Here is a 27363-nt window from a genome sequence, read left to right on the forward strand (position 1 = left end):
AAGTACAGTTTGGACATAATGTGTCATCTGACATAACATCATGCATGGAAAATGGCCAACAGAAACATACTTCAGATACAGATTAAAGTAGCTAGAGAGAGAATTTCAGATACATTCTTCAAGCACCTTTGCAAGTATCACAGCACAAAGAGGAAATGACTTCAGTAAAACCTTTATCATCTGCCTTAATGAGAGGGAAGTTATTAGTATGTAACCGTAACACGCGCACATTCTCTCTGCTTGCACGTTAAAAGGTGTGAGTCAGAAAACAGCCTGCAAATCAGAGTTCTTGGTGATGAGTTGCTTACATTTAAATGAAAAGAAAAGAAAGTCACGACACACCACGTTTGGAACTATGATGAAGCAGAGACTGGAATAAAAGAATTATAATTCAGAGTCAACATCCAAAGAAAACTTGAATTTTCAACACATTATGAAGGAATAAAGTACCTTTAATCATACTGTAGGCTTGAAGAACTACTGCAGCAAAATAATAAATTAGGAGTGAAACTTGCCTTTAAAACTCTGGTTTGTTCTTTAAACTCCTCATCTTCATCAGAATCTGCATCAGGGAGCTGATAGATCCTAATGCCATGTTCAGAAATCTCATCCAGGACCTGAAGTTTACAAAAAAGGAGGAATAATAAATTCTTATTTCACTGAAGAGGTATTAAGTTAAAAATGTATACAGTTGATTTACTAGTCTGCCACATCTAGAGACCTCGGAATGTTTTTCTGCTGTAAGTAGTTTGATAATGCTTAGAAAAAATCGTTAGCAGAAATTGCCATTACTTAAGCTTTGAGTTTATATACCACCGAATCAGTTTGCGTCCTACAAGCCTATCTTACGTGGCGTTAATTTCATTCTCCCTATGAGGAAAGAGCCCAGCATTTTTCATTTTTCTTCATTCAACAGAGACTTGAGCCTCAAGCCCATAAATATCCTGGAAAGAACAGTTCAAGGTATAAAAGCACTCAGCAAGCAACCTACATGTTTTGAGATGTAAGAAAGGAATACTAAGTGGGAAATCAACCACACCCTTAAAACGAAGAAAGGAAGCCTGCTCTAGACCTGGATGGATTTTATAGATTTTATTTTACTCATGCAAAAAATATATCTTAAGAACATTGCTGAGATTTGCTAGCTACAGAGATTCTCTTTTAAAGAGCTTGCTAACAGGCACTTTAAAAAGCCAAAACATTTGCCAAGATCACCCCTGAATTAAACCGTTCGTAATCTACCTGTGATACAGCCTGCAAAATCAGCTATGGCTGAAGACAAACGGCAGCTCCCCTGTCTGTCCAAAGAGAAACAGACTCACTGCCTAATGCATTTTGTGACATTCCTGATGTATGTTTCTTTGTATACAACCATAACTAGCATATTTTTGTGCAGTGATACAGAAATAAAGGTTTTAAAATAAACATATCAAGATGCAATCAAGGCCTTCAGACAATCTGTAGCTGTACTCGGGGAACAAACATCATAATCAGGCCACTATTTGCTATGAATGTTAGCTGCAGAACTAATAAAATATTTGGTATGCAATGCACTCTTGCACAACACTTTTTGAAGACTCACAGCATGAAGACCAACTTGACTCAATGTCCAAAGGGCCAAATAACACAGGCTTAAAGATTTTAAAACATCCACAAAAGATAGAAGCATTTTTAGAAATCACCGCAAGCAAATCACTAAAAAACCCAGAAGATTCACATGGAGCATAATACAGAAGCAGACAAAACCGAAGTGAAGTTAATATGAAAAAATAAGTGAAAGCAATGAATTTGTAGAAGGGATTCATTAGTCACAGCTTCAAAACCATGCAGCTCACGTTGAAGTATATTTTTTGTGTATTTGATATATACAAAAATTTAAGACAGTGCCTATTGTCTCTTGATTCAAAAAGACAAAAGCTTATTATCCACTTAAACTGGAGAAAGTTATTCAAAATCCACTAGAGAAAAACCGTCCCTCAACAGTGTTTTCATTGTCACTCATGTCCGAGATTAACATAAAAAAACACACCGACTGTATTCCTGTATACATTCTTCTCCTAATGAAATCACTGCAGGGGTACACAGCTAGCGTAATTCCAGGCCTTTGGCAGTTTCAAAAGGCGGTGCAAGTCAGTCCTTTCTTCAAGACTGACGAGAATGCTTCTACTGCCATACTATTAAAATATCTGTGTCAGAAATTTCATTAGATGCACTGACAAGATTTTCTTTCGCTAAAGAAAGTCCGGTGGTACGAGGAGAGCACGAAGAACGCTGAGATTCCACACCAACTCTCTTCAAAGGGGTCTCGGATGTCTCAGCAGAAAAGTTAACTGTGCAAACTTCCTAGATTAGTGTTCCCTAACGAGCCCCGGCTGTAACCCCACAACCACACCTGAACCAGGCAGCAGCACTGCTGCAGCAATCAACTCTTCCAGTACACAAAGTTGGGGCAGAAGTGGGGCGGGGGTGAGGTGGCCATAAAAACATTCAGAAAAGCCTGAGTAAGGACTTGTGCTGCCATTGCTACATTCAGAACTGGACATTAACTTGATGACACAAACACAGCCAGACTTCAGATGGACGAGAGGTCTTAACGAGCCTTCCCCTAGCACTGCTGGCTTCCTCCATCCTCTGTCCTGATGGCAACCGATAGCTATGGTATAAATAAAACTTGTCCAACCCAAGCTTGATTATTAAACAGCTGTTTAAAATAAAACAATCCTTCACACCGTTAGCAGAGGAATGACCACATACGAACCACAGTTATTCCCATGATGATGTTTTCCTGCCAGGTATATAAACATCCCCTGCACTCTCACGTGCGCACGCTAACACACGGTGAGCCCCCACCACCAGAGAGCAATATTTTTAAAAGAAAAAAGCAATCCGGGAATACGCGTTGGCAAGAGGCAACTGACAGTTCCATTCGCACAACTACACTGACAGCAATCCATGCCGTTCCGTTTTGCGAAATGGAAGATAACTAAATCGTCACCAGCTGATGACAAAAGATGCGCAGCTGGGATAGGTGCGGCAGGGCTGCAGTGTGATGCCTTTAAGCAGCTGCATAAAACAAGAAAGCACATTTAACCTGGCTGAGATCTTAAAGATAAAATGCAAGTGGAACAATAACGGGAAAGCCGACAACAAGGGGTGCTAGAATAATATATTACAGCTGTTAAACCTAGTGCTTTCCTGAAAGGAAAAAGAATTGCAATAAAAACAAACTGTATTTTATGGTTCTAACAATGAAACAGCATTTTGCTTCTTCAAATCTGAATTTTATTGGCCTCCGAGGATTCTGTGTTCCTAAAGATTAGCCTTCCCATGGGAAATTAAAAAGAAGTCAAAATATTAGTTCCCCTCTCATGAAGTCATTCTTTTGAGCAGGTTTCCTTAGCAGCCTTGCATGGCACAGCTTGTGAAACTGCCTTGCATTTCTTCCCACTCAAGAGTTTTAAAAAATAACTTTGAATTCCAGAAAGGCCAAACAGGAATCACTCCAAGCTGGGTTTCCTTTGCAAGCACCACAAACTGGTCTTGCTGCTTAGTCCAAAGCGCCAGAACAAAAACATTTTACTTCAGATTGATGGCCAAATGGCAGAAACATCTAAAAAAAAAAAAAAAAAGACTTCAAGCTGCGTCAGCAAAGCAGGATTTTGATTCTTAGTCTTGATTAGAGATTCTGTTAGCCAAGATGCTTTGAGTTAGAACAATATACAGTAGCTAGACTTTCAAAGCTTTGGAACCACATTATACATTTGACTTAATATAAACTCAGTTTGTAGAGTGACCTTTGCCAGCAGTACAAAAATAATGAAGACTTGTTTACCTGTGTCCTAACCACTCCCTCAGACGCCAGCATAAGTGCCATTCGTCTCATTATATTTAGCCAACACGTAGATGTGGTGTCCATATACATAAGTTAAGACTGTTTTAAAGACTAGTTAGTTAAAAGTAACTGCTCAAACTAGAAAGAACTAGACGTGGATTAGCCCTAAGTATGGGCAAGTGAGGTTGCCTTTAAATTAATCTGCTCATCACAGGATACATAAACTGGGATTCATCTCCCCCTTCCACAGCAAGCGTACATCATAAACCCTCGATCTAACGTCACTTTCAGAATCGTACTGAAAAATAAGCAATCCCAAATTCACATTGGGAAACAAGCCTGTTTGCACTACTGCCACATTTCAGCTAAAACTCGATGTTAACAATACACAGAAGCGAGCGTCAAACAGCACGGGCACTATGCTGTGCTTGACCCTGGGAGAGGCCACCGAGCAGCACGTAAAAGGAGCTCGGAAGAAAGAGTCCCAAAACAATGACAGCAAGTACTGAAACCTGGTAAGAGTATGTTCCTCTTCATTTCACCCAGGAACTGCTTTTGTGAAAGATGACTGTAGCTAGAACCTATTTTCTATCAGTTTATTTTATGTACTTGAAATGACAAAGCAGAACATTCAGATTCCCAGTGAATTGCATTGTCAAATAATTAATGTTCCACTTAAATGCCTGCTTCAAATCATTTCAACATCATTCTGCTACCAGGTGCTGAACCAAAAAATAAGTGCCTATGAAAGCTGAGCCTGAAGTATGCTGCTGAAAGATCAAATACGGTTTCTTTTTATAAAGAGTAGCAGCTCCACAAACAATATTACTATTGGATAAAAATCTTTCACCAAGTCAGTACAGCCACAGAAAAAGAAAAGCGGTAAAGCCAGCATAAGCAGCCACATCTCAGCTTTGTTATTCCCCTGTGAGTTCTTTCATCTTGCCCACAGTACCTGTCGCCTCCTCACAGCATTTGAAGAGGAACAAAACAAAAGCTCAAGAGCCTGGACAGAATTTCTCCCAGCAAGATCTAGAGGCCCTTTTTAACTCAATGAATTATCTTCCCCGCCCTGTTACACCTAGTTCATCATAAAACTGGTCACTTTGGTATAAACACCTCTCCCCCCTTCAGTGAAGGTTTGCCCACACTGCAGGCAAGGTTCATACAGTCACAACTGTCCCCACTTTAAACCTCCTCAGATACGGAGGATTTATTCCATTTCTTGGGCAAGTTTTCTTTCATCACTGAGCTTCATACAAACACAGCAGCAACGCCAGCAGTACCTCGCCTCGCCAAACTGTAGCTGCTGACACACCTACACAAACCACAGTCACACCTTCATGGCACTGGTCCGCCCAAAAAAACCCCACACAAATCCTCTGAATTTAGGTTGAGTTCAGCTAACGTACTGCTTTGTAAGCATGATGTTAACTATACTGTTTTCCCAGTTAAATAAAGCTGTACTCCCTCTTTGAGAAAACAGAAAAATAACCTCACGGACAAGCCCATGGAATAAAGATCCAATAACCATTCTAAAGGACTACATCCATCATACCCTCCATGAAAACCAAAAAGCAGTAGTATAAAATGGTATTACGATTCTATGTTAATCTTTCATATTATATCTTACCACGAAAAATGTTTGCATCCTCTGGTGCAAAGTCTAGATTGCATTTTAGAAGTACTGATTATCTCTATACTACTCAAGGCATAAGTTATTAAACTTGTAAAAATTCACAGGCTTTGTAGGGTTCGAATCTGTTCCACTTTGCAACTGAACGTACTGGTTTGGAGTCAACAGAACCTGAAAAAAAAGCTTGCGATGTCAATAAATTTTACTGAACCACCTCTCAGCATAATACCATCTCACCACCACCCATTTCTTTCTTTAGGAAGGTGCATGAAGTCATTCTGAATCAAAGAGGATACACCAGGAAAGATTAAATATTTACATTCATCGGCCAGATTATTCTACGATAAGATTAAATGGAAATCAGATTTAGGGTGAAAGACTCTTACAACCACAAATGTTCTTCATTCCCATAGAAATCACTACAATGTCATCTTTGGCAGAGGCTGGCCTGAACTGGGCAGGTTTGGCAAAAAATAAAAAAGTTCTAGACAGCAAGTCAGTCTTCCAAGGCAAAAAGATTTATTTCAGTCCCACTGTATGGAAAGCCTTTCTCCAATGCAGCCCTGAACATGTCCTGGTATTTCACATGAACAGAAAACCTAGGAGGAGAACACGTATACAGGCCGACATACATTTTTCCGTAACAATGGAGCCACAAAGAGGACCGTACTAATATGTCAGCCCAACTCTCCTGCCTCTCTATTAGCATTTTAGTTTGTATCATGGGTTTTAGTCGGATCATGGCTGCACTTATTAAGCAAGTTTCCAGTCACCCCGACTTACCCACATTTTGCTACAAACCACGCAGCACAGAGCACGCAAACCAAGTTTCTTTAGGATGAGACTAAACCTAAAGACACACTCTCCAAACATATGTAATGCCCTCCCAGCACTAATGGGCATTCAGTCCACTGAACAACATGAGAGCTAGCCTCAAACACCTACACTACGTGCATTTCAGGATGATCTGAGCCCTCGTTACAAACCGTTCTGCTCAAAACCTGCTCTGTTGGGGCACGGTGCTTGCTAAGACAGACGAAGCCAGGAACGGCCAGATTCTCAGCAAGCGTAACTGGCAAAGCACATCAGACCTCAGTGAAGATCTCCCACCTCCCACTCCCTGAAGGTTGGGTCCTCGGCCAATATCATTCACCCCTCTGCAGTTTGAATTTACTTTATATTTGGCTTTAGCACTGTACGGGTTGCATTGTTCTCATGATCAAACATTAGACCTACTCTTCTCTTCAGCCTTTCTCTCTCCTTCAGCGTCAGTGTGTCGGCCTTGGCAATCACAGGAACAATATTGACTTTTCCATGAAGAGCCTTCATGAATTCTACATCTAATGGCTTCAGTCTGCCAGCGAGTGGAAAATAAAAGGAGAAAAAAAAAAAAAAAGGGGTGGGTTTTTTTTGTTTGTTTTTAACAGCCCAAAAGTATTAAAAGTTATTTATTTCAAGTATCTACATAAATAGTATTTCCAGAATAAATTAAGTCAGAGCACTCTCTTATCAGCTTGGTTGTGTAAAGGTTGAATTGCAATTAAAATGTCTCTAGAAGATAAATCATATATTGTAAGCTCTTATGTTTCTGGGTGAAAAAGAACATAATATTGACTGCTTCAAAACAGTGTTAAATGCCAAAAGGGGACAAAGCCGAGGAGAGCATTAATCCCCAAAGACCATTTTAATTGCACTGGCTAACTGACAATGTAGGAAGTAACTCAATTAACACTGAAGTTAAGTCTCCAGTTCAAGTAATGAACAGGCTTATGAACACAATGTAACGCCCTAAAAATAAAGGAGCTCGAGAGCTTTTTCTTACCCATGCCCAAAGGGAGAGATGAAGTAAAAACAGCAATGGACTCTGTTGTCTATAATGTGGCGCCTGTTTAGACCGCTCTCATCATGCAGGTATCTTTCAAACTGGTTGTCAATGTACTGGATAATTGTTTTGAAGCTGTGGTATGGAAGGGGAGGGGGGAGAAAGAGAGGCATCTTAAATCAGCTTTAAAGCAATAAAAAAAGAATTATGAAGAGATAAGAACAGAAGGAGGAGAATCACAATTTAATTAAGAACATTTCTGTTACAAAAATTCAACTTCCTAGCATTGTCTCTACTACTGAGAAGTATTTTGATAACACAAAAAGATATTTTTATAGCAACGACCAAGTGCCTATTTATGCCTAGAGCTACTTTCAAGTGTTACTCTGACCACTGGATAGAGTTCGAGTGCAAGCTCAGAAAAAAAGCACTCAGTGCTGAGACAACACAGACGGGAACAGAAGATTGAGGATTTTTCTGCGGGTACGGGGTGAGGATTTGTTTTCAAACCAGCTGACAAATGACATATCCCGGATATCCTCCTGATTTATAACCCTGACCCTAAAGTTAGGTTTCTATAGTTACCTATGAAAATTCTGGTATTCTGGTCTGCTTGAATTAAGTACAAATACATTCGCAAGTCATGCACTAAAGCATCACATGATTTATTAAGCTATTTTTGTTACCTTACAGAATCCTTTTCTGTTGGCAGAGAAAAATAATTCCTACTTAGTTCAAGGCAATTTAAAATATGCCCTGCAAAGAAGTAAACGAACACAAAATTTGATCATATAGATTAATCTTCTACAAAGAGCAGTGACCAGAGAGAGAAAACACAATGCATTACTAAGATTGTTTTAAGATACTCCAGACCATGCAGACACCTGCAAACAACATTAATATAAAAGGACACTTTATATTACTGCGAGGAATGGGAAATTAACTGATGAAGATGAGATTAGGCAGATGACTGTGTCATGAACATAACTTGAAGTACTTGGGGAAAAACCGAGCAGAAAGCTTAACTAGAGAAGTAGTATTTCTGTTGCTAAAAAAGTGCAAATTTGACAAGAGAAATTTATGGAGGAAACAGACAAGCGAACACAAAAAAAAAAGAATTAGTAATCTGGAAAATGACACACAGAATGATGCTGAATATTGTGACAGGCAGCGAAGTTCAATCCCAGGCTGTGTAGCTCTAACAAAGATAACGAAAGAAAGAAACAAGAACGATGTTAGAGATCCTAGAGGGAATTTGATTTTCCAAAGCTGAGTAAGCTTTTGGATCTAGGAGGAATAAATCCACAGCAGAATATATACACACGTGTGTGTATCTTTGCAAGATGTGCACTGCTCTAAGTCATACTACAGGAGATGACACAGCAAAACATGGAATTTATTGGGTTTTGACCTTAGTGCTGCTCAAGTCTCCAAGAACTAGCATCTTAATACCTAACCGTGTTGAAAAAGGGCAACGTGGTTTATGTTCCTGTTGATCTTCGATACTCTCCTCTCAGCTGGTGAAAGGTAACAAGACTGAAGACGTACAAATTCTAGGACAGAAACCAAGCACAAACAATGGGAAAGCAACTATCACACATTTCTCTGGCAATGCAATTAGTTTACGTGCAGTTTGCTAGCTCTAACAGCCATAATTTTCCCTATAAATATGGCGTTAGTGTCATGTACCTCCTGACTTCCGGGAAACACCTGGCTTATACCACTGTGCTATCATTACTTAGGAGATAGCACATCCTGTATTGTAACAGCAAACAACACAACCATTGCATTTAAGCCCATTGGGGGAAAAATGAACAATATTACCAAGCTGCCAAAAAACACAAAATACAACTTCACATCAGCCAGTAAAAAGGAAAGTTAGCAGCAGCCAGAAAGCAGTTATCAAAGAATGAGCTGCAATGCCACAACCAAGATGAAACGAGGCGTATGGTCAGCAGTATTTAACAAGTTAAACTGTTTCTGTCAACCATCCTCTTGAGACCAGATTTGATCCCAAATCTGTACATGAAGCAATTTTTTTTTCCCCTCCCCTCCTCTCTCTTCTGGCTGATGAAAGATGTTACTTTCAGCACACGCTTCTGTCACGACCCCAGCATCCTTATGCACGGGAGAGCGGTGCTGTGCTTCAAACCTCCCACCACAGGGAATTTTGCAATTCTCCAAACACACGCCTAAGCTGATGCCAAGAGCATTCCTAGGTGTAGTTTGATTCTAGGGTACAGAACTCCAGCTAGCGCTACAGCTTCACAGAGAATCTAACAGTTATCACTATGGTTAACTGAGGTTAGCATCAACCTTTTCTTACAGGCTATTTTAAATACAATAACATTTGGAAAATGAAAAAACAATCTACTAGATAGAAATAGAAAATGTGTTGTACTAAATCTATAACAACGAATTTACCGATCCAACACTGTTATTCCTCCAAACCAGGAGTCCCCCTGGACAAACTCCTGACAACACATCATCCTTACTAGCACTCCTTTGATGGAAAATACATAAAAATTGACCCCAGCTCCCATCCCTGAAAGCCAAACTGTAAAATTAAGCCCTTTCATCAATGCAAAGACAGAAACCAAAAGCCATTAGGAAACCTACTCAGCAGAGAGATATTTGAGATGGGACCAGCGGTTGCTGCCTCCTAGGGACATTGGGCCAGTTTGATTTACCTCTGTCCAAAAATAACCTTAGTAAAATTAATCATCCTGGAAAACAGGTAGTCTGCACAAACTGCAGCTTTCCCAGAAAAAGTGCTTTATAAAACTTGGATTGAGATCAGCCCCATCTACCCGTTAACAGCAACTGCAGTACAGGCTCCTGATCACAAACGTAAGCTCAAGAACGCAAACTTGCTGCTTTATCTGAGCTAACAAGGAAGGACGATAGTTGGCACTGGGTTAGTCTTGACTACAGTTTGAAACAGAGTCTATCCATCCAAGTCCCCAGGACATACTGTAAAGACTAACAGACTTTGTCAAAAGTCATGAGACACTCGTCAGAGCTCAGTCTTTTCATGTGACAAGAAAATAGGACTAGAGAGAGACAACTGAAATTAGTTGCATCTTTTTATTTTGTAGTATGTAAGTACTATTTGTTCCCACAATGTATTTCAACACTTAAGATTCGTCACATAAAACTAAGTATAAACCAGTAAATAGTTCTACTGTATCTGAATCATCATGGAATGACTCTATTTAGCAAGCCTCCAAAAAAGAAAGGGGAAAAATCCGAACACGTAGGTCTCTAAGAAACATCTTAGCAGAATAAACAAAGGGCATTAGAACACAATCAACAGGAAGAGCTCTATGTAACACAATACACGGGCTGCAGAGCTCTTAGCTCCAGCGGAAGGAAGCTCTAGTCAACAGTGCACAAAATAAGCAAGACCGTGCTGCAATCCAGAAAGATGCCTTAGTGTCATTCTAAAAGTTTGATTTTTTTTCAACTTAATAAAGTAGGAAGAGTGGGAGGAAAATTAAAATCCCACTACAGCTTCACTTTCAAACTCTCATTTAGTATCTTACATAACTTCTCTGCCTTCATTTTTGCAGCTGATGTTGCTGCATGCTGTTTCTACAGTACATCAAAGAAAGAAAAAAAAGTCTGATGACAATGATCTTCAGAATGCTCCAGATAACACAGCATTCTGTCACAAAAAGATTTAAAAAACCATTCTATTAGCATTACAGACGTTTATTTTATCAGCTAATTGCCTCACTCGTGATCTTTAACTTACACTGAAGAACGCAAATCAACTAGTAGTAGCTTTATGCTCCCCTTCTCTACACAGCGACACTAGTTTGACTCCGGATTACCACCACCACAAAAAAAGTGTCAATAAAAATGAATGGCTAAGCAAAATAAATACTGCTAGCACTTCTTAAAAGACAACTGTGTGGAAATTCAAAGTTTAGCTTCTAGTTGCACTGGAATAATTCAGGCACCCTAGTGAGCGCATTAATGCATCTCATCTTTATTTAAAAAATGTTATCACAAGATCAGTCTTCCACAGTTAAAGAAAAGTGCATGACAATGATGATTTGGAAGTTATTTTTATGAACAAACTTATTAATTCTAATTTTGTTACAAACTGCCCAGTTCCTTCACAGCTATTTTACCATTTTCTTTCTTCATGATCTTTACACTAAAGCAATTATGTATGTTGTCCAGTGTATCTGCAGGCAATTATTTCAGCCCTTAAAGATTATCAGTGATATTTAGGCCAGAGAGAGCTAAGTAGTAACTCCATCATAAAAAAAAATGCAGTTCTATACAAATTGCTGGTAGTACATATATAGGACAGGGAATGAAAAATACTGTCTTAAGGACATGGAAACTGGGTGGGCCAGAGACACAGAAAGACAAACAAAAAACTTCCCTTCACCAGAATTCTGCCTTATCAGAGCAGCTATGGAGAGAAAAAGTTGACTGCAGCTGTCATAGAGAACCTTATTGGAGGAAAGGCCATTAATTTTGAGGGAGAATCATGGACAGCCTACAGAACATTCATCAAACCTTGTAAAAACACCAAGAAGTGGTTAGAAAATTCATACAGGAAATTGTACAAAGTAATGCATTTTTACTAGAGATATGTATTTTAGGCAACAAAAATAAGAGAAACTTGACGTGAAAAAACCACAGGAAAAACAAGCCTCCTTTCAGTCGCTTCCTTTCAGTACATCCAAGTTATCCAAAGACCACCAGCTGAATCACTGAAGTTCAGAGAGACAGACACGCTAGAGCAGTGCTTGTAAAAGAGACAAACACTCTTGAGCAAAGCAGTATTTACACACATACCAGTCCTGGCTGTTAATGGCATCTCCGTATCCTGGTGTGTCAACTACTGTCAAGCGCAGTTTCACCCCTCGCTCCTCTATCTCTACTGTAGAAGCTTCGATTTGAACTGTTCTCTCTATTTTCTCTAAAATAAAGGAACATTTTGATTGTTATTATGCCTCTCAATCGCTGCAGAAACGCCTGCAGGAGAGAGCAACAGAGGAAGAAATGCAACCTGAAATGTATTGTAACCTACATAACATTAAATATTTTTTTAAAAAAAGGCTAGTCAAAATTCAACACATTTTTTAAAATAAACAGGAAGCAATGAACTAAAAAAGGGGGGATTTACTCATGACAATATGCAAAAATAAAATTATCATACTCAGAAGCACACCAGATTCTTTGCCAAAAGGTATGTACGCCTCTAACCAGGATTTAAGGCATTACAATAGAGGAAATGGGGGTTATAGCAAAAACACATTTAGGTATATTGACACCTGGAAGGTCTGGGGGGTTGTTTTAATAACAATTGACGAAGAAACACCAAAAGTTGAGACTGTGAAAGGAAATATAAATGAAAAAATGACAGCTCAAAAAATATAATTTGGAGGATTAAACCACATCTAGACAGTGTGAAGAAAGGGTCTTGTGGGTGAAGTTATCACCAGAATGAAGCAATGTTAACCGAAAGAACATGAAATTTCATAGGGTATGTGCTGGAAGAACTGCAAACCCACATTTACCTGCAGCTCCAGGTATATAACGTTCTGGATACAGATCAGTCAGGAACAGACTATTAATTAAAGTGGATTTTCCCAAGCCAGACTCACCTACAAACAAAATAATTCAGGTTATTAAGCGTATACACCTTTTACTCCAGGCTTTCTAAAGCACCTCCTCTTTCCCCAAGTCCACATGATGGAGGAAAAATAATTTGTTCATCAGGATCCACCCTAGGTTTTGAGATAAAAACATCAAAGGTTCAGCTAAGCACTTGAAAAAACACAGGAAAAACAAGCCTCTAATGTTTTTATAAATGTTACATGAAAATGCTAAGTTTACTGTAATAGTTGTCATAATAAAGTTGAAAGGTCACACAGCACTTTGACTACAGATCTAGAGATAGTTAGGTTACTTCAGGGAAATAAAAGCTTTTTTTCATTTAAACTTACAAAATCAGAAGCTATAACTCTTGTTAAAAATTTCTGAGAGCTTTAAGGGTTTCCTAAGTTAGAAAGTGAACCTGGAACACTGTTAGGGGGGAGGATGTGTAAAGCAATCCCAAACTAACAGCTGAGCTTTGCACCCTCGTAGATAGGCTACATATGTCCTATGAAACATGAAACAGCATAAGAAAATTATTCAAAATTCACCTGAGGAGTTCCATAATTCTAGAACTTCAGGTCATATAAATTTTGTCTTACATCACAGTGATAAAGTTAAACCTGTAAACACAATTACTAAATCTCAATTTTCAAAAAGTCACTTTTTTCCTAACCCAAGGAGTCGGCACTGAGAAAAAATGCCTGTGCTATTTTAGATGCTACTAACCTAATCTTAGAGGTGGAGAAGTTATCGGTATCTATCACCACAAGTTACATGAAATAACAAACTCTACACTTATCACAAATTACGTATTTATTTTACAGACACTGCTTAACACGTCACCAAATAATCCCACACAGTACCACAGAGCACAGAGATTAAGTGTTACGCATCTCTTCTCAGTTTCATTTTTCAATAACATGTAATTCCAAGGTAACTACTACGGAAAGGTGATAGCACTGTGGACTCCCTTTGCACTTGTATAACATTAAACCAATTCAATGCAACTATAAATCAACATGTCACTTAAAACAGCTTTGTGCCGAAAGGGCTTTCCATCAGACTCCTGCAGGTGCTCACTCACAGAACAGGCAAATTAAAAGTTTAGTTCTAATAGCAGAGCGAGTCGGTATCGAACAGCACAGAACACCAGAGTAGCATCACCATTTCAACAGGAAGATATTCACCGTGTGCATTCATGCCTTCGGTTGGGGAAATGGGGGTCAAAGAAAGATTAAGCAGCTATCCCTACCATCTGATGATGAGTCAGGAGCACAAGAACATCCTGTTGGCTCAAAGTCATCATCTTTAATCACTGCAAATACTCCCTTTCACCAAACATGACAAAATAGTGACAGATTCAATTAGAGAGCGTATGGAGGGTCAAAGCTTTTTCTTCTGTGTAACAGTCAGTTGCTGAGCAGGAATACATATATGCCTATGTGAAAGAAATTTTTTGTTGTTGTATAACGGTCAAACACACTTAAACGAGTCACTTACCAACCACCATCAGGGTGAATTCAAAGCCCTTCTTCACAGACTTCCTGTGAACCTGGTTGGGCAGATTAGCGAATCCCACATAGCCTGCTGAGTCGGAAAACTGACAAGAAAACAAAACTTGAGGATAAATGAGATCCCCTTCCCCCTAACAAGTTGAAAGAGAGTTCAGTTGATTTTATACAAAAAAGTGCAGAGGTATACAAGACACATGGAAAAATAAAGGACGAAACTTTTTTTTTCCTCCTGCTATAGCAAGGCAGACCTTGAAACAGGCCCATCTACCAAGCAGTCTGATATAAATAGACATCTGATAAGTGCTTGGGCTACACATAAACAAAAGTTTCTCCTTGGATAAAAAAAAAATCTGCAAGCTTGCAAGAACACACTATTATTAATCTTAAGCTGTAAACACTGATAAAAATCCCGAAGATTTTAAGATAGAGGTCAAAAGTTTGTTCAAATTTGGTATCTGCTGCTACTATCTTCTATAAAAATAGATAGTGCATACATTCACATGCAGAAAAACAAGAATGTTGTATAGTAATGCAGAGATTACCAAGATACAATCACAGAGAGACCTATCTTCTAAAGTTACGCTGTTCACCTATCTGCACAATGTTTAACTTCTAACACAAAAGCAGGAAAAAGAAATGTGCCTGAAAAACTTATCAAAGAGATCTGGGCTATAAAAAGGGCAGTCTGCTTCACCATCTGGTATCAATTGACTGAAAACCTAATAGGAGCCTAACCAAGAACTGCAGCAACTTGATTTCGGGACCTATGAGCTAGCTGGAACCAAAGGTTTTCTTCACAGATGAGTTTATGATGAGAACAGTTTTTATACAATGCCATACTTCCAGTGGGGTGGGGGGATACAGGGGAAAAATCACTTAAAAGGCAATTAGTTATTTGCCAACGATCCTTTAAGACCCACCCAGATGGGCAAAAGCATTAGAAATGAAGGCTTGCCGAACGGAATTTCCTTTGGTAAAGGCACCATTCTAAAGCGTAAGTAAGCAAACGCTGGTGTCTGGAAAACATCCGAAAGCCTATTACTAGAATCATATGCAAGCTCCGCTTCTACTCAACAGTTCCTTTTGAGAAACGCATCCGAAGCGATAAGGTATCGTTTATCCACCCTTTTACCACTTCAGTAAAAGCACAAGTATTTTCAGAGGTTGGAGAGACTGAACGGAAATTGGCTATGCAGCCATCCCTTTACCTTGACTTTTTCACCCGACTGAGACATGTTTCGTCACTCCAAGTTTCAGACACTGGAAAATAAAATAGATAATGCACGTTAGCTGACTTGAAGATTGCATTCGTTTTAATTCTGAACTGATCAATTGCATATAATAATCACATTCCATTCTGGTAGAATGAAACATCACATACTCAAAGATTACCAGAATAAACAAGCCACAGTCAAAATGGCTGCTTCTTCTGTGAAGCTGTTCACAGGAAAGAAATGACACAGGACTATCAAAACCAGAATACTTCATTTAAATGCTTAGAAGTTTTAAAACAGAAAGATTCCTTTAAAACTCAAAATTCAGTATCCCTAACGGTCTTTCATCCATCCTGCCTTTAATGAAGGAAATATATCTACTGAAAGCTAATGCTGAGTATGCACAGTACTCCTGATGTAATTTTTAAATTCTCTGATTCTGTAATTAGCTAATAAAGCCTGGAATTCAAATACTCTCTATTCCAAACCCCCTACACAGAAGAGCAGAAAGAGGTTCTTTTTCCTTCCATTTTTACCCTTTCCACTTATGAACCATGTTTCTTAAAGACTGTTTACAAATAGGTGAACATAACCTATCTGTTGTCCAAAAAATGCTACTTGAGAACTCCGACGACACACAGAAGCTCTCCCGAGAGCAGGGCACCTACGGGGTTTCCAGGTAAAGGTTGTAACATTATTTTCGGCCGCTTCACAGCACCGTTGCCGAATGCCAACACCACACCAAACGCTGCAGAACCTTGGCACTTGGCTAACCCGTGCTGGACATGGAAATTCACCCTAATCTGAAGGACTATCAGAAAGATTTGTTCTTCAGTTTCAGACACGCACAACAGCTGGGGTTTGGCAAGCCCTTATCTCTGTACTCAATGTTAGCTGTGCTATAGATTAGTTATCTCGGCAATAGCGAGGCCCTTCCATTTAGAGAGGCTGGCAGGAAACACAGAAGCGGCAGGAGCACTTCGCAGCTTGGTTTGTTGACAGCGCAGCCCTTGGCCTGGGAAAGCAGGGAAGTGACCTCTGCAGGCACCTGCGTGTTCGCTCAGACAGAAACGCTTTCCTGTTGGGTAGCGGGAGCCCTTCTAGCAGGACACGGTCCAGCTTCTGACACCTGCGGTTTGACAGTCAGATCCTAGCAGACATACTAAGCTTTGAACTAAAGGAAAAGCCAAAGCTAGCATAATTGCAACTTGGAGTTTTAAAGAAAACATGTCTTCAGCTCACACAACATTTCATTTGCCCTGAAGCAGGCATTTCAAACCCTGCCAGCTGTGCAGACACCAGGCACCCCGTAAGCAAGGAAATTCTTCTCCTCTTCCTCCAACTACTCTCCCTTCATACCTAGTTCATTTGCTTGCTAACCAAAGCCCAATACATCCACTGCCTGGAAAAGAGCGAGGTCCTGAACCTGATCATCTTCTGACAGCCTCTCATTGGGTATTCCTCAAAGCAGCCTGGGGAACACCCTTAAGAATGGTTTTGAAAAAAACAGAGGTATTTTTCACTGACCAATATGCAAGGGCCCATTCCAGCCCCCAGCCAACCAACGTTACAGATCCTTAAAGACAGTCACAGCCTCCCTGACAGATGCAACTCACCGCTCTGTCCACACCTTGTTTCTATGTTTGGCAACTTCTGTTGTCACCTTGTCTGTAAAATCAGTAACGTAATTCAAAGGTTTAGAAAAGTTCATAAATAGTCACTGTCTGAGTGTAAACGTAGAGACACCTTCTGGCCCATTTCTCACAGTAAAGCCAGATGAGAAGCTGTCCAGAGCAGCTGCCTAGAGTTAAGGGTAAACAGGGGGAACAATTCAGATGTAAATATGTATGGCAAATTCTCTAATTAATTCTGCTTTAAGCTGCCAGTACAGTAACATCCATCGTAGCATTACCCAAGCTACTTGATTAAAAAGCAGAAGAGTCAAAACTGTTGTCAACTGATTATGACACATCTGGCTTCAAAATCAATCTGTCATCTCATAAAAAAGCTAAATTTACAGCAAATTGCCCCACAAATATAACTTACAAAGCCTGTTTCCTACTGGGCAAACAATATCCACCTTGTGTCTTACTCTGGCCAAAAGGCTGCTGTAGCCAAAGCCGCAGGACAGCTGCCCTGACCACATCACGACCGCAGCGCAGGCTTCAGCATCTGTGTACAGCAAGCACCCAGTCGGGCATTTCCCGCTGTATTTTGTTAGAATAGAAATATTCCAGCTGGAGTGAGTGGGGGAGAAGATAAAACCGCTGTTCCACAACACCTAGGTAAGGCAGCGAGGCCCAAACAAATCCTCAGTTACTCAGCCTCAACGCATTTTGCAATTCATAACACTGCCCTCATGAGGTCTGCTAGAAAACTATTGAACCAACCAACCTCCCCAGGTGACCACGAGCTGCCTTCCTGAAGCTTTGCCACATCATTACAAGTCAAAACCTTAGAATTGGCAAAATACCATATGTTGCATCTTCTTACAGCACCAAAGAGCCACAGCGCTTACAGTGTTGCTTACAAGTGGTAACTTGTCACTGGCCTGGGCTATGCTACGTGTCACGGGCTGCTGATATCCTGAAGTCTGTCTGCACACAACCAAGGCAAACATTAATGTGAAGTTGGGTGTCTGACAAAGCTCTGGATAGTCCCACACCTGGAAATGGTAATGTTTAATTTTTCATTAAGTTTCCATAATAAAATTTTAAAAATAGAACCAAACCAGCTAAGGCAAAGCAAAGCAGGCCACAGCTGTTCCGTTTTCTTTAGATTCTCAACAAACTATTTCGATCATTACAAGATGAGCAAAGCAGCCCATGCAAAATACTTGGAAGAGAAAGGAACAGATAAGACACGATTGCATTAACTTGCAAAAAGCAATGAAAGTTTATTTGTAAATAATTGTGGGCCCCATTTAGCAGGTCCAGCAGAGAGAAGAGACGCTGTGCCATACCATTGGAATGTTCAAATCCAGTTCTAAACAGCAGATATGAAAACAAAGTCTCCTTTCGGACCCCAACAAATCCCCAGCCTGAACAGCATGCTGCTGTGCAGTCTGAGGGAGCGGGTCACCACGAAGTTCAGCTACAGCTGCCTCCTCTGGAGGCACAGAGGCCTGGAACATGCCCTCCTGCCGCCTTCTGCTAAGGAAAGTATTCCAGTGAGAGAGAAAGAGAGAGGAAGGAAAATGGGTCATTTCCTTTGTTCCTGTCAGGATGCAAGAAGTAAACTCTTAGGAACAGGCAGACTGGGAGCTTCTTAATAGGCACGAGCACAAAGAAAACACTATGAAAAATGTACAAAGAGTGTTTCCATATAAGGATATTAAAGAACATTTTTAAATAATCACTTTAGAGGGACCTTACCAACCATTCTCTACAAGCAGAACAGCCCCCATGATTTATCAAATGAGGCCTCTTTCCTTCCATCGGAGATCATATAAATCTGATAAATACTTTTTAAAAAGTATTTAATAACCTAATAAGGAACCACTGAAAGCAGTAGAGACCTGAGTAGGGTTCCAAGTGCTAGAAGTGGTCTCAACAACATTAGCATTCTGAAGGCACCTTTTCAGACTTAAAGACGACAGACAAACGCTAAAAATATCTCAGTAACATACCAATATTTGTGGTTTCTCACAAAAAGAACTACAAAAACCCACAGAAATGTCAGAGTCAAGTACTGAGGCACAGAAGCAAATAATTTTTTTAAAAAATGTATAACTTCTCCAAGTGTCTTGCAGAGAAACAAAGGAATTTATGTGAAAATTAAGGATTTCCTCACTGTATTCCAGTGAACACTGGGTACCGGCATAGCCAAATACAAAGCTTTTTTTGGTAGCTTACGCTATCAAAGTTGTATGAATCACCCGATTCTCGCAAAGCCCGTTCTCTGTGTCATGCTTTGTTCATAGCACACCCTCACCTCTGGCTGGAACCACTTCCCAGAAGCTGCCGGGGAGCCGTGTCATTCCCTCGGTATCAACAATCCCAGACAATTCCATTTTCCTCATTAAAACCAGATGTTACCGACTGAAGGAAGCCTCTTTTACCCACTAACAACCAAATGCATTCTGAGCAACTCTTATTCAGGAAGGTGACTGTATCACTTTCACCAAATACAGAATTTAACAGCAAAGGCCACAACAACCACAAAACCCAGCTGTGGCACCCGCAGGTAGACCAAAGCCAAGCGTATGCCTCTGCTCTGTCTTTGAATGCGCACTCAGGAGTTTTACAGTCTTCATTCTGGTAACATGTTTGAATCAATGACGCACCACATCGATTGTTAATGGGAATGCACTGCTGTTCATCACAACTTGTAACACTTCTGTGACTTAACAGTGCACACATGCACAGCAAAGGGAGGCAAGAGCTAAGCAAGTAAGGGAGCCATCTACGAGCACTGTTCTTAAAAGGTAAAGGTCTAGAGGAAACAATGCATGCATCTAGAGCTCTAACCCTAAATATTTTATTGAAAGTTCCACTGCAATGTTAACATATTGCTCTAGACAACTTCCTCTCTTCCTGTTATTTCAATAAACACAGTCACTCAAGAAGCATAAAGGAGGCAACGATACTGCTCACATTAATGATCAGTTTTAGTAATTATGTGCTTCCTCCACAAGCAGCTTTTGACAGTGTTTTCCCAGAGCTACTGTATCAGAGAAAAATAATGTAAAACAGACCCATAAATGTGAAAAGCAGGGGTTTTTTTTTTTTAAGTTAAAAAGCTAAACACATTACCATGATCAGTCATGGGGAAATAGGCAGCTCTACCTCACACCCACAAAACTTAACTATAATTGTGTACATGCTGACAATGCACAGCAAACAGTGATATGTCAGTGCTTTAAATCACCACCAAATCATGCTTATGCCCCACGACACCGCACAGTCTCTAACCTCCAGGCGAACGATAATGCAAGGCCTAAACGCGCTTGTTCCACCCATTGCCAAACCAGGCGGGCGCCGCACCAGGTAGCGGAACCCTGCACCTCTCCCTGGGGGACCCTCTCCCGCTCCCCGCCGCAGGCCGCGCTCCGGGGGACGTTTTGAAGACACCCGAGGAAGGCCCCGCGCAGACAGCGGCCCCCCCACCCCGCACCCCTGGTCCCTCCGCGCCGCACAAGGAACGCCTGCCTGGCGTTACAGCGAGTGAAGGCGCGGGTGAGCGGCCCACGGCCCGCCTGCGGGGCTTTGCCCGTCCTCACACATCGGCCTCGATGCCTGGCCCCGGGCCGGGCCGGGGGCCTAGGCCGCGCACGGAGCACAGGCCGCCGCGGGCGAGCTGCGGGGCCAGGCCCGTCCCACCGCCCCGCTGGCGGCCGCGGGCACGGCCGGGCCGGGCCAGGCCGGGGGGCAGCGGGAGGCGGGCCCGGCCCGGAGGCACCCACCCGCCTGCCAGAGGAGGCGGCCCGGCCCCGGCGCTTACCTGAGCCCGCGGCCGCGCCCTCCCGCCGGTCCCCGCCTGCCAGGCCGCGACCCACTGCGGAGCCCTCCCGCATCCCACACGCCACCGCGGCCGAGCGCCTGCCTACCCTCCCCGCGACTCTATGGTCTAGGCCTCTTCCCGGGATAGCAACGAGGCGCTGCTGCGGGACGAGCGAGAGGAGGGATAGAGCGTCCCTGCCCAGCGCGCCCGCGTGGCGCCGAGGGCCGGCGGGGCGTTGCCAAGGAGACCGTGCGGGCGGGCTGGCGGGACGCGGTGCGGGTGGGAGGGGTCGCCCCTCGTCCCCCGGGCAGGGATCGCCCCTCATCGCCCGGGGAGGGATCGGTGCGGCCCTGCGGTGTCCCCCAGCACTCCGCAGCCGGCCGCCTCCCGCTTCGTCCAGGAGTGCCCCGCTCCAACACAGGGGACATCGCCTCATCCTGCTGGCTTCCCAAAGGGAAAAACATGGGAGGAAGGCTCGCCTGATAGAGGCGCCCCTCGGGAGGTCACTCCCGAGCTCCGACTACACCACACGGTAGCCAGCGCTGTGGTGGTGATGGCTTTGAAATGATACAAGGCTGTCCTACCACCACAGCGTCACATCCCGCCAGCGGCACGCATGGGCATCTGCCTCGTACAGACGGTCTCGGTACACTCACACACGAGTTAACCTTCAAGAATGAAACACAGTCAGAGCCCCTTCTGCTTAAAATATCCCCTTCTCAAGTTGTTTGTCTCCTGTTTCCTACCCAAACGCCGCTGAGCTTTCAGCCTCTACCTACAGCAGGTTTCAGCAAGTCCTTCACAGTGGAAAAGCTTTTGGTATGGTAGGCGTGATAGCCAGGGGGAAATCTAGCTTAAACTTTGTGCTGTTTGACTGTAATGCAGTGTGTAACGTAAGCCCACTTGGTTTTCAGCTGCTCATCCACGAGTGAAGCAAATTTATCTCCCATTGTGCAAGAAACCCCAGTGCGCTCATTCTACCTACACCACTGCGATCCTCTTCCGTCACGGCATTCCCTCTGGCCAAGCGAGAGTCAGTGTGCCTCGGCTGGTGTCATCGCTGAAGGGGTGAGTGGGATTCCCGCCGGCAAGTTCTCTGAGGTATCAGGGGCTCCAGCAGACACAAACCCAGAGTGTGAATGATACCTGCAGTCAGATTACAGAACTGGGTCACTTTCTCGTGATGAAAGTGTTCCATAGCTCAAACACTCAATACAAGGCTGACAAGATTAAATCAGGGTATCAGCAGAAGTTTAGGGAAGGCTTTCTTCAACCTTCCAGCTGCAAGAGCTGAGCTCTGGGAATTCCCTAGTGATCCATCCGAACATTGTGCAGAGGGCAGTTTGTATGTGCAACCTAGCAGCAAATCTTTTGGCTTACAATTCTGAATGCCAAGAAGCACGTTTCTGGTTTTGTCCGTATTTCCATCCATTAAGCCAACAGGGTTGCAGCTCACAACAGGAAAGTGTGGAAGTGAAACAAATGCTGCCGAAGGCAGACTGGCATTATTTGCTAATTCACATTGTGCTCATATTATTAACCGAGCATCGATGTAATCTGAGTAGGAACGAGATAAAAGCCAACGAAAGCGCAACCGAGTTCCGTTTCCTAGGACAAAGTGTAACGTTACAGCACAAAGTACTGTTATGCGCTACCTTCTTGGAGGGGTTAAAAGATGGCATTTCAGTCATCTTTAGAAATAAAGGTCTTATTTTAAATTACTCCATGGATACCCACAGAGGTGTTTTGTACCATCACCAAAGGAACAACAGTGGCAGATTTTCTTTCTTTTGCTAAATTAGAACACGGTGATGCGCGCGGTATTTTACACACATAAACTGCTATTACAAATAACTATCGAGCACTTGAGGAAGTTACAAGAGATTAGCGTGGGCCATGCCGAACTACGGACTGCCATCAGCACGGAGCCTAGTGGGTGATAGTGCTTTCCCATCACTGTCACTCCTTTCCTTTGGCAGGATTTAGTGCGAGGGGTGAAGCACTCCCCAGAACTTTCATATGCCTCATCGTTGGGGCCTACCAGTAATTTTCCTGTGTTGTGGCTCAATCAGATGCTGACCAACTGTCACACAAAACGTTCAGGGAAGTCACAGTCCCCCCAGAGCCGTCCCATTACGCCAGAAAGTAACATGAGGAGAGGCACTTGGGGCAGTGCCCTGCCTCTGCAGTGCTCAGTAGCAGATGCTCAGAGGAAGATAATAGTAGCACCGTGTCTGTGTATCCTCCCAGCTCCCAGCGGTCCGGTGCTCAGCAGCTTCCTGAGCCAGAACGTTTATCTTTACAGTTTTCTCTTCCATGAATTTTTCCTGTTGCTTTTTGAACCCATCTCAACATTTGGCATTAGCATCCTGTGACAATGAGTTTTACAGCGCCTTATGCACTTGCTGAAAATGTACTTTTGTTACTTTTGAAACCTCTTTGGAGACCTACTATGAAACCGCAGCCTGCAGGATCGCCAAGCAGCAGAACTGGAGCTAGCTGGTGCCTGTAACTGGGAAACGCTGCGCTGCAGAAACCTACAGAGAGCGCATGCCCCCAAAAGACGTCCTGCATATTTGTTACTTCCCACACTAGTATTAGCAGAGGTGCAAACAGAAGAAATCGTTGTATTGAAGAACACCGTTCCTCCTAAATCATTAGTCTGGAAATGTTAATGCAGTGAACAGCAGCCTCACTGTGAAACACTCATTCCCGCAATTATTATTTCTGAAAGTATTTTGTTTTATCCTTCCCTTGGAAGCTCAAATGCCCTTTATAAAAGTTCCTGATACATCTAGGTTTACATTAGCAAAAGCACAATTAGAGTCCTTCCTTGAATTCAAATCTTAACTTTGTGTGGAGTCACGTCTTAGCAAGTTAGAAATACCTCATCCATTCAGCAAAAGGCATTGTGTAACTTTTGTGCTGCGCCTTAACGGAGAAAATGGTATGATACTGATTGTAGTAAAATAAATACCACCATATAACTGAAACTAAATTGAATTTTGATAGATAAAACAACCCCATGTTCCTTGGCATTATTTCTATTAAATTTAAAAAAAAAAAAAGGAAGATAGGCTGCTTAGACCAAATGAAACTGTCTCTTTTCAGTTATGAGATCCCTTTTACTTCGCCTTTCTTTCAGTTGAGGCTGTTCCTCACATAGCTGAATGTTTGGAATTTGAGCCTAAAATTATGTGCGATGGCTGTAATGGCTGCGCTATAAGAGCAACTCACGGGGATATCGGCCCACTGCTGTAAGACACTGAGCATCTTCAACTCTCCCAATATTCCCTGGAGATAAAATTACTCAAGTCCTGATTAAACAACTTATTCTTAAGCATATGCATAAATCCTTTTCATTTCCATAAGTTGTAAGTTTGTGTTTGACTCAGAATATTTGTGTGTGCTTTGCTAAAGTACAGAACGTGGCTCCAGGACCAAACCTTTTAGAAATAAATATGTAAGAGCTGCACACTGTGGGTGACATCCTCGTTTAAAGGATTGCCAGAGAAAAAAGTACTTTGACCATAACTAGTGTAAATGTCAAATACTCTAATTTAGACACTCCCTGGGCTAATTTTTAGTATTTGGGTGTGATGATAGACAGAAATTTAAGGGCGAACTTCCCATTCTCTGTTAGTACTTGGTAAATTGGTAATGTGATATCCTCTTCTGAGTAGTGCTTTATCTACGGAATCACTAACGGGGTGAACCATTCTAACGTCTCAAATTTTCTGTGTTTCTGCAGGCGTGTTGCATCGGGAATCGGAAATGGCAGGTCCGCTGAAAGCTGGTCTCACTGCTGAGCCCTTCTGAAGCGCGCAGCTCAGAGCTGGGGCTCTGGTAGTGTACGAACAGGAAGCCACTATCTGTGGGTGCACCAGGATTTACTGACACAAGCTACTTTCCAAGTTATTTAGTAACCCATAAGAAAAACTGCAACAGATAAGTCTTTTCCCTTGCTGGGAAAAAAAAAAACAAACCCAAACCAAAACCAAAGTGCATTCTTAGTGACGCAGGACAGGAAACAAAGATCATGTTTGAATTACAGCAGTCTCGGAGGAATAGAAGTGATTATTCTGCATATACAAGCGTGCACAAGACCACCTTTGCAAGAGACTAATTATGCAAACGAAGAAGCAATAAGAAGAATCTAAAACTTTTCTCTGGAATAGGAGACGCTTTGCACCCTTTCAGCAGTAACAGCCATCCTTTCCTCTCACTGGAAACACGTTTAAGAAGGGAATCGGAATTGACAAAACAGACGCACGCTATCCCCAAATACGGGCCTTGCCTCAGACGTGCCTTGTTAAGAAAAGGGACAGCGTTGCTCAGAACTAATCGCTGTCATAATCAGAGGAGGTGTCCCAAACCTCTCGTGCGTTCCCAGGAACGCAGATTTCCAGGGGCACTAGATAAACAGAGCACATTCCCCATCGCTAGCCCTGAACAGTTTTCAGTAACTTCATGGTCATGTCATTACTAAATACTTTTAACATCTGCAATGGATATTTAAAACAATGGCATTTGTCCTTGCTGACACTGTTCTTTACAAAATGACATCTGAGGCGATTTCCCAACAATTACGTGGGAAAGAGATCTACCAGGATCCTGGTACACCGCAGCCTGTGGAAGGAGGCTAACTTTGGAAGAGGACAAAATTAAACTACAGTTCTCCTGATAGGAAACATGATGTAGAATGGGCCCTTAGGCATCAAACAATGCGTATTTCCTACAGCTTTTCCACCTCTGCCCCACAACCTTTAACACATTCTCAAGAACTGCCTATAGCATTAAAGGGAGGTATTTGAAGTGACACGGCCTAAGCACGTATTCCTTGTGATCTCTTGGCAAGTGGGATGATCAGGCTGTCTAGATGCTCATCTATAGACGGGACACGGTAAGCTTTGGGAAAGGGCCATCATTCACTGTATGAAGTGTCCTGAAACACCGTTAACACTGGGCAGTGGCTCCCAGTGGCACCGCAGTGTCCTCTGGAAAGCCAAATTCAGAACACACAGTGCTCAAGAGTTAGGTGCACAGCCCCTCAGCAGTGCAGCCCAGCTGGCCGCGACAGTGGCCACTGGAAACGATCCTGTCGGGGTGCTTTAGTAAGGCATGGAGATACGAAGATCAATTCCAATGACGGGGAAGTTGCAAATGCTGATCCAGAGGGTTTTGGGTAGAGGAATTTGAGCAGGGAGGTGTAGAACTCGGTTCTAATGATGGTTTAGCACAACTAATTTCCTCATTGCATGAGGAAAGCGCTCTGTCACGGTTTAACCCTGGCTGGCAACTAAGCCCCACCCAGCCGCTCACTCACTCCTCCCTGGTGGGATGGGGGAGAGAATCGGAGGGGTACCAGTAAGAAAGCTCGTGGGTTGAGATAAAGACAGTTTAACAGGGAAAACAAAAGCCGTGCACACAAGCAAAGCAAAACAAGGAATTCCTTCACTCCTTCCCATGGGCAGGCAGGTTCAGCCGTCCCCAGGACAGCAGGGCTCCATCACGCCTAACGGTGACTTGGGACACAAATGCCATCACCCCGAATGTTCCTCCCTTCCTCCTCCTCCTCCCCCAGCTCTATACGCTGAGCATGGCACCGTACAGTGTGGGACAGCCCTGGGGTCAGTCGGGGTCAGCTGTCCTGGCTGTGCCCCCTCCTTACCCTTGTGCACCCGGCAGAGTGTGGGGAGCTGAAAAAGTCCTTGACTAGTGTAAGCACTGCTCAGCAACAGCTAAAACATCTCTGCATTATCAACACTGTTTTCAGCACAAAACCAAAACGTAGCCCTGTACTAGGTACTGTGAATAAAATTAACTCTATCCCAGCTGTAACCAGGACACACTCATAACACTGCCTCGGTATTCCCACCACGTATATGCCAGGTGGAACCCCCCGCCCCCGGCTCCCTGGCACTGCCAGTCAGCAGTTCACAAAAATATCCCGGGCGGAGGGTGTGTGTAAAGCGCAGAGGCTGACACAGGGCTAGGACAACTTGCTTTGCCGAGGGATATACAGCAGCAAATATATGAAGGCTGGAAGCAGATCTGTAACCTCTTTCACTGCTTTTCCAACTACAGAAATCTGTTTCCTTCCTTTCTTTTACGTGAGTCTTGACAGATCACCACTGAGGGGGCAGAGCAGCGTGGGCATCCATTTCTCAATGCTGAAGGGCAGCAGCAACATTTGTACTAAAATAGGTGACGGATCCTACATCATCATCAGCTGTCACAGAGCATTACTGGTCCCTCTTGCAAAATTCTGGTGTGGC

The 27363-nt window shown here is 42.6% G+C and overlaps 3 protein-coding genes across 6 annotated transcripts in view; 1 reads left to right on the top strand and 2 right to left on the bottom strand.

Annotated features, from left to right (window-relative positions):
- The window catches only part of LOC142064767 (septin-2), a 40082-nt gene extending 18781 nt beyond the window's left edge, over positions 1–21301 (bottom strand). The window contains exons 1-8 of one of the 3 annotated variants that reach the window (XM_075110159.1): positions 21192–21301; positions 15638–15689; positions 14416–14515; positions 12834–12920; positions 12109–12232; positions 7291–7425; positions 6705–6822; positions 516–617 (exon numbers count right to left, since the gene is read on the bottom strand). In XM_075110159.1, coding sequence (XP_074966260.1) covers positions 516–617; positions 6705–6822; positions 7291–7425; positions 12109–12232; positions 12834–12920; positions 14416–14515; positions 15638–15664 — 693 coding nt within the window. In that variant the 5' untranslated portion in view covers positions 15665–15689; positions 21192–21301. Of the gene's footprint in view, positions 1–515; positions 618–6704; positions 6823–7290; positions 7426–12108; positions 12233–12833; positions 12921–14415; positions 14516–15637; positions 15690–21085 lie in introns of all 3 variants that reach the window. The other 2 variants (XM_075110158.1, XM_075110160.1) reach the window with 2 other exon arrangements.
- Positions 1–27363, top strand: part of UFD1 (ubiquitin recognition factor in ER associated degradation 1) — a 436293-nt gene that overhangs the window by 361812 nt on the left and 47118 nt on the right. The gene's annotated exons all lie outside the window — the stretch shown is intronic.
- The window catches only part of CDC45 (cell division cycle 45), a 44861-nt gene continuing 39568 nt past the window's right edge, over positions 22071–27363 (bottom strand). Inside the window, exon 19 of the mRNA XM_075110146.1 lies at positions 22071–22231. The gene's annotated coding sequence lies outside the window, so the exon portion shown is untranslated. The remainder of the gene's footprint in view (positions 22232–27363) is intronic.

Source organism: Phalacrocorax aristotelis, chromosome 15 (assembly GCF_949628215.1).
Source record: "Phalacrocorax aristotelis chromosome 15, bGulAri2.1, whole genome shotgun sequence".
NCBI lineage: Eukaryota > Metazoa > Chordata > Aves > Suliformes > Phalacrocoracidae > Phalacrocorax > Phalacrocorax aristotelis.